The 7,590-nt window shown below is 36.1% G+C and overlaps 1 protein-coding gene across 1 annotated transcript; it reads right to left on the bottom strand.

Moving 5' to 3' along the window:
- Positions 1-1,640: 1,640 nt before the first annotated feature.
- LOC132559927 (zinc finger protein 236-like) lies at positions 1,641-6,047 on the bottom strand. The gene is made up of 2 exons (XM_060224559.1): positions 5,876-6,047; positions 1,641-4,171 (listed from the first exon to the last, which is right to left on the bottom strand). Exons 1-2 carry the CDS (start codon positions 6,045-6,047, stop codon positions 1,641-1,643), a joined length of 2,703 nt encoding a protein of 900 aa, XP_060080542.1.
- Positions 6,048-7,590: the final 1,543 nt, after the last annotated feature.

Raw genomic sequence — 7,590 nt, 5'->3', positions numbered from 1 at the left:
ATATCTAGCATTATGAATGCACATGTATGTATTTTCAAAACCTTAACCAGCAAAATACAATTGCAAACTATATGCCATTTGATAATTAAACAGCAATTTATAAAACATTCGCACATATTCACGTTAAAAAAACATTAAATATAATAATAAGAGTTTATACTTTTTTAAAATTAACAAAATACAGCATTATTTGGATTCTTAAAGCAGAGAATGATATAAATGAAATCGCATAACCACGTGTAAAATCTTGTACAATCTTTTATAAAAGTATTAGGATATGATTTTCATAAAGAAGAGAACATTTTTTTATTCTATCAAGATTGTAGATATAGACAATGTTCTTCATTTCATTTAAAGTACTATTCAAGAAAATGATTTTAAAAATGTTTTTCACATATATGATTTTGAAAAGCTTTCAAAAAGTAAACAAAGCGAAATATTCCCCACTGACAGTAAAAGTAACAGCTTTAAGGCCTCTTTTGGGCCCCAAATTCACCAGTTTAAAAACTCATATCATTGTACAAGAGTATTTCAAATAGCAAATACTTCCCGATACCATTCTAATAAATATATGTTTGTTATTTCAGCTATGATCACCAAGGTGACCACCTGAAATTTGCATAAAATTAACAAAATCTGAATATTTAGTCAATTTTGTCAAATTTCTGCTTAGTTTTTGTCTTATAATCACAGAGTGCATTCCTTATATAAAATGAGAATGCTTGGCCCTGATACCAAATCTTATGGTGAAAAGTAAAAATTGTTCTAGAATGTGGTGTAAAGTTACTGTTTATAACCTATACAAATACTAATCAAGTTAGAAGCAATATCTATATTTTCCCTAATTAACGGAAATCTGTGGTAGTTATCATGACAACAATAGCTGAAACAAAACTCTTTACAAAAAATCTTTACAAAAACTATAAAACTATACCTAGTTCTTTATAACAGAGTTCTGTGGTTTCACTCAGAATTTGCTCACATGAACATTAACTTGCAAGACAGACCCGTTATAGAAATCTTCCAACTTTAATGAACAACAATTAAATGCACACCTAGTGAAATGGTTGTTCATCTACAGACTCACACTGTCGATAATAAATCACGTAGTTTCCATACACTCACACAAGTGATTACATACATACAAAGGGAGGTAACTTGTGACTAAGCGATAGATTATCACTACCATAACAGAGACACATTTCATATCCTTTACAAGAACAACCTGGGCTTTGTGTTTTAAATTCAAAATATGATCCTAACTTTTAAATTCAAGGACATACTGCTGAAGTTTTCATTCAAAATTTGCGTCTATTATACAACTAAATTTTCTTGTACAATATAATATTTTTTTGTAAAAAAGACCCCAATAAGTTCTACTTTCTCGTAAGCCACATTTTTAGTAAGTCATGAGAAACCTGCTTTGGCATTATAGATTTGAGTGAATAAATGAATATGTAGAAGAGTAATAAATTTCAAAATAAATTTTTTCACTACATTTGAACACATAAATTGTCTTTTGACAAAAATTGATAAAATGTTCATATGATTACAAAATTCACTACAAAATAAATATGACTACATCAAAAAACCAAATAAGTAAATCTCTGTCTATATTATGTAATGTTATTAAACTAAGGTTACTGTGCATCCTGAAACTGGGTTACACTATCCTGGTCACTTATCAGCTCCAGACCAGATGGCATCAGGTTCATCAACATTTCCATGCCTCCTGGTTCATCATGCTTCCTTCTGTGTCGCTTTAAGTTGTCCTTGCGACTAAAACTAGCAGAACATATATCACACGGATACCACCGGCCTATATGTGAGTTGGCATGGCGCAGAAGACTGTCCTTTCCACTAAGTTCCTTTAGACAGACCGTGCATGTACACTGATTGGGAAGTTCTAGTTCATGGACTTCTCCATGATGGAGAATGTCAACTGGGCGTTCAAAAACCAAGCCACAGAAATGACAAATAGGGGCAGTCTTATTCACGGCTCCTTTCCTTCCTTTAGGAACTCCCACATTTCTTAAGAAATCTGGATTCCGTTCTGAGAATGAGTCCATGCTGGTCGACTGATCAGGACTGTCGACTCCTAGTAGATTAGAGTCAGAGGAATTATCTCCCATGTCTTCTAGCCCTCCCACTACTCCTAACTCTGAGGATCCTGCAGGATGAGCACTGTTATCTCCTATCAGATTATTAGGAAACCCTGTCACATTTTGTCTTCTTTGATTTTGACTTTGAGCACTATCCTCATCCATGTCAGTGAATTTGCCGAGTGACTCAATGTCAATCACATCCATAGCCTGCAGTTCTTCTTGAATGCTCTTGTGAGTGATGCTGGGGTGAGTTTGGCGATCTTGAGAGAATGTGTAGTCAAGGTCAGAAGTATAATGGTTACTACCAGGGAATGTTAATGTAGGTTTAATGTCCTGTTCTTCTGTTCCTTCATATCCTTGCAGATTGCTTGAAGATGGCGTTTCCTCAGAGTGTTCGACAACAACATGCCTCTTAAGTTCCTGAATGCTGTTAAAGTGAACATCACAAGTAGCACATTTGTAGCTGAGAGCTGGTCTTGGATTGCTTTCATTACTAGGACCAGGTATTGGAGAAAAATGGAATTGGTTTTGGTCAGTGTCTGATCGTTCATGTCCCGTGTTTTCTTCCATACCAATAGTATATGCCTGCTGGTCATCATCAGTCTGTGGTTCAGTTTTTATCTCTGTGTCTGTCTCTCTGAAATCTTGTTCAGATGTATTCTCATTACTGGAATCTGGTGTACCATAGTCTGATGGTGATTCATACATATCTGGTGCTGTGCTATCCAATGGTCTGTGTGGCCAGTTCTTACCAAACTTCAGGACAAGTTTTTCCTTTGGATTAGGTTTGAAACGTTTACCTTGTCCAGTACCTGGTGCTTGCTGTGGGGGCCTTTCCATGACCCCAATACCAGCCAGGAGGCCACTCCCTGGAATACCACTACACTTCTTTTCTATGTGTCTCTTCAAATTATCTTTACGGGTAAAGTATGCATCACAAGATGGACAGGTGAACACTCTATTGTCCACATGAGTGATGAAGTGACGAAGAAGACCTCCCCTCAGTGTGAACTGTTTACTACATACTGGACACTGTTTGAACATTTCATGTAGTTTACAATGGTGGAGAATATTGCTGTAACTGCTGACTTGGTCACCACATTCAGTACACTTCAGTACCTCAGATGTGAGACGTGCATTCAGACGTGGAAATGACCTGTTCCCACCTTTCTTCCTTTTTGTGGAACCCTGCAGGTCAGGTTCAGACTGACCGTCCTCAAAATCATCAATGTACATCTCTCCTTCATTTTCCTCCAAGTCGGAATCCTGATCAGGTGTAAAACTCAGCTCATCTGAATTCTGTATAAACATAGCTGGATTGTCTTTGCACATATTTTGCCAATTCTTGTCATGTAGCTGCACATGTTGTATGAAGGCAGACATGTCCCTCTTACTGAAAAGGCCCTTACATATAGGGCAGGCCACCTCATCCGAGTCCTCCGAGATCATGCCATGATCCTCCAGTGCATGCTCTACAATTGACTCCCAGGAATTTATTACTTTACGACAGTATTTACACTTGTTTGGACCCGTACTTTTTTTATTTAATAAAGTATTTTTTCCTTTAAAAGTTCCTCGTACTTCAATTCCTTTGTCTGTACCTACATTTGGTTGTGGTAGATTAATGGTATCAAGTTTTTGTTTCAATCCACTAACAAGACCTTGTGCTTCCACTGAGGTAAACGAGGAGGGTTTCTTTTGACTTTTCTTTGCTTGGTATGACTGAGGTGGTCTCCTTTGACTGCTTTCATTTCTCCCTGAATTTGCTGGCATTGGAGATAACTCCTCACTGGCCCATGGTTCCTCCCTGCCATTGTCTTCCTCTAAATCCTCTTCACCTTCCTGTTGAACCCAGCCAGAAATTGCAGTTTGATTAAAACTAGATGGCTTCTTGGAGAGCACCTTGATTGGTTTACTAGATGTGACAGGAAACTCGGGTAGATGTTTATCAAGTTCTGGTGAGGGGATAAAGCTTGGACATGGAACTGGTACAACACTGAGGGAGGCAGGAAGTGATACTGTTACTTTCTCATTATCATTATTTTTCTCTCCAGGTTTGACTGAGTCTACAAAAAAGGGAAAGTATATGTGATTAAAAAGAATGATTCAGTTATAATTAACAATGAATATCAACAATTCAAATAACTGTTCATCTTTAGAACAATACATGTACCTGTGTTACTTGAATGAAATTTTAAAAATTAAGTCCTGTCATAAAATTACTATCTATCATAATGAAGGTTGACCTTATAATTAGCAAATCCACATATTATCACAATGGTTGAAATTAAATCATAACATATGATTATCTATTTTGAAAATTGTAAAACATTTTTATATAAAAGACGAGAAAGGCAATCAAACAATGATCATTATCGTTGAAACTTTCAGAAATTTCAATTACCTGATGGAGATCAATCAAGTAAATCCTTCACCAATGTAATGATTCCAAATCAGAAGGGCTATGTAAGATTCCCTATTTAAATACTATCTAATGTAAAGATTAAAATTTATCCATATCAATATATAAAAGAAGGACAATCTACAAAGCATGCTGACAAACAATGAATTAATAACATGTATATTTAACATAGAAATATGAATTTCTATTAGTAAAGGAAAGACTGTTGCTGTTTTTGTTGAAGAAATGGAACACGTATAAATATAGGTAATCAAAATTGATCGCCATTCCAGATTTCTAATTCTTGTGGCTGGATTGAATGGAAGTGTCTGTTTTTTTAACTTCCCTCCAATAATGGAATGCTATAAACTACAATGAAACTATCTATATATTAAAGAAACCTTGGTGGGAATTGGTGGAATGGTGAACTAGAATGTCTGGGTTTGCACATTTAATCCTTATGGTCAGTAAAAAGTGAATAAACATTTGTTCTTTTCACTTATTAATGTAACAGGAGATGGAAAATATGACATGGCCAGATTGAGAATAGAACTAGGGACCTAAGAACCCATACCGCATGAACAAATGTAATTTGAATACCATTTCAGATGGTGGCGTTATAGGGGCCAGATTTGTACAGGATCTCTAATATCCTCTCTATTAAGTGAAAGCTATACTACTGAGATAGTAGCTGCTTGGTGTGGCTGGTATATAGGTTAAATACAGTCTCTATCATTTAGCTGAATGAGCATGTTTATTTGGCTCAGTTGGTAGAGCTGGTCGATTATCAAGCCAGAGACCAGGGTTCAATTCCTGGTCAAGGCACTCAACAGGAATGTGTTTTTTCCCTGTTCTTTCACACTACCTTACTAATGGGAAATTCTCACTGACTGAAACCAGTTAAAAGACCCAGGTTATAAAAGTAGATTATAAACAGTTACACTACTACCTTCTTCTTCTTTTTAACTAAGGTCCTTGCATCCAGTCTTTTCACCAGCACAAATTTGTCATGCATGTAGGAAGGAGTAGGCTTTAAGGAAGAAAGTAACCTCTCCATCTATGGACAAACTCGATTGAAAGCTCCTTTCCAATAAAGCTTAAAGGGAATTACTACATGACTGTATTTCTCTCTTTTCCTGATTGGACGATTCTAAACAGTTTCATCTTGCTTTAACATTTGTTCAACCTACATAGGTTATGAGTAGCACTCTGGTTGATATAACAATTTAACACCTTTAGTTTGTGCCCAGATATCATAACAAGGTAAATACGTTAGAATGAGGAATGTGGTTCAATATATGCACCAGGAGCTTGTATAAAGTGGACTAGTCGGAATCTTGATTCTGATAAGAGACGCCGAGAGACGCACCTGTATTAAAATCTGACTTGACAAATAAGATCGAGACAGCTCCGACACATTTGGCTAATTTTGCTCCTGCGTTCAATTTAAGTGCATCATCTTGCAGGCGATGGCGACTTATCAACACGATTTCCCCCCTTTCTTCGTCGAATTCCGCCTCTGTTGAATTCCACGCCACCATGACTGAAGATCACTCAAAATTATGTTGGCTTTCTTCTCTCAAACATAGCCGCCGAAACCGGAAACTATCACCCGGAAGTTGATTTAATATATGGGGGATCGTTCGTTGTGATCATGTTGAGGTACACCAAGGAAGCATAAAAATGCAATACAGATGTGGATACTTTTTTTTCAAAATAAATGTCAATAGTTTCCTTTTTCAGTGTTACAAAGGATGCAGAGAGGGCTGATTTTCACTTTGCTTTAAAAGGAAATGAATTTATATTTCAAATGGTGGAAGACTATTAAATTTTAGCGATTTGTAAAGGCGATTCTTATATGTTAGAAAGTTCTCCTCGCCGTTTTCTTTGCCTCTAACTTTCGACGGTTTTCTTTCTGTTTAAAAATCATTACTGCAGTTGAACCTTTAGTATCATAATTTTGTAAACACTGCTGAGACTATTAATTAAAATTAAGTCATGCGCAGCTATTTCTACGGAATGCCATGTGTATCGTAGGCACGAGAGTCCACAGGTAGAATGCGGTCAGTTATATGGATGAGTGATTTTATCACATTACTGTTACAGACTAAGTAGGTACTGGTGTAGCCTTCATATAGGTAACACATTATAACATGTCGAACTTCTTTCCAGTTTTAATCCGCGATAGCATAAATATCCATGTTAAAAAAAACAAACAAAAACAAAAAAAAACAAAAACAAAAACATACCTTCAGTATACATTATAACAATCAGAGTGTTACAATTCAGCTCAGCAATATCTGTTGAATAAAAACATCGCGTTGTATTATATGAATCCATATGGTCAATTATTTCGAAGGACGCGCCAGTAAACCCCCAACGGAGAACCCTGTGGTTTACCTGGACAGGTGTGAACTTTAGCCTCTCTTTCAACGGCTAATTTCTCATCGTCTGACTCTATGTCCTATTTGATTTCACACATTCTTGAATTCAATATACGAAGAAATCATCTGATTTGGTCAGGGGTGTATGATAAAGACACCCATGAATTTGGTTAAACAAATAAAAATGCGAGAAAATCCTGAATTTGAAAATACATTTGAACAGAACAACTGATAGGCATTACTGTAGCAATTAAAATTTAAAGATAAACAACTGAAAACTTTTGATCAAGGATTCGGATCGCAAGATCTACCGTTATCTATATGATAATAATAATGATGATGATATACTGGACGCAGGTTTATTAAGCCTATATATCCAGATCAGAGTTTAAAAGAATTAGTATCCCGAATATGGATCAGTGTGTTATTGTCTAGTTCATGATTATAAACACGTTCAGTTTGCCTCTCATGATTATCCAATCGGGATTCGAAAGTTTTGATTGTTGGTGACGTTAAAACGGCAGTAAGAAGTGAATTCCAGTGGTTTACCACCCGTTCACAGAAAGAATACTTCCTTAGATTTAGTCTGCTCCTTCTTTTTAATAGTGGAAAACTGTGCCCTCTTGTTATCTTGTTATTGTTTTGTATCAGGAAATCCCCCGCGATAGCCCTATCATATTCTCCATGTGTTAGTTTGTAT

Source organism: Ylistrum balloti, unplaced genomic scaffold, assembly GCF_031769215.1.
Source record: "Ylistrum balloti isolate Yb309-2 unplaced genomic scaffold, AGI_CSIRO_Ybal_v1 Utg370998, whole genome shotgun sequence".
Taxonomy (NCBI): domain Eukaryota; kingdom Metazoa; phylum Mollusca; class Bivalvia; order Pectinida; family Pectinidae; genus Ylistrum; species Ylistrum balloti.
This window is presented reverse-complemented; position numbering and strand designations above follow the sequence as displayed.

Excerpts from the sequence above, each read along its gene's own strand:
- LOC132559927 (XM_060224559.1), bottom strand. The coding sequence starts at position 6,047 with ATGGTGGCGTGGAATTCAACAGAGGCGGAATTCGACGAAGAAAGGGGG. Across the intron at positions 4,172-5,875 it reads CAAGTCAGATTTTAATACAG|ACTCAGTCAAACCTGGAGAG; the intron begins GTGCGTCTCTCG and ends CCTTTTTTGTAG.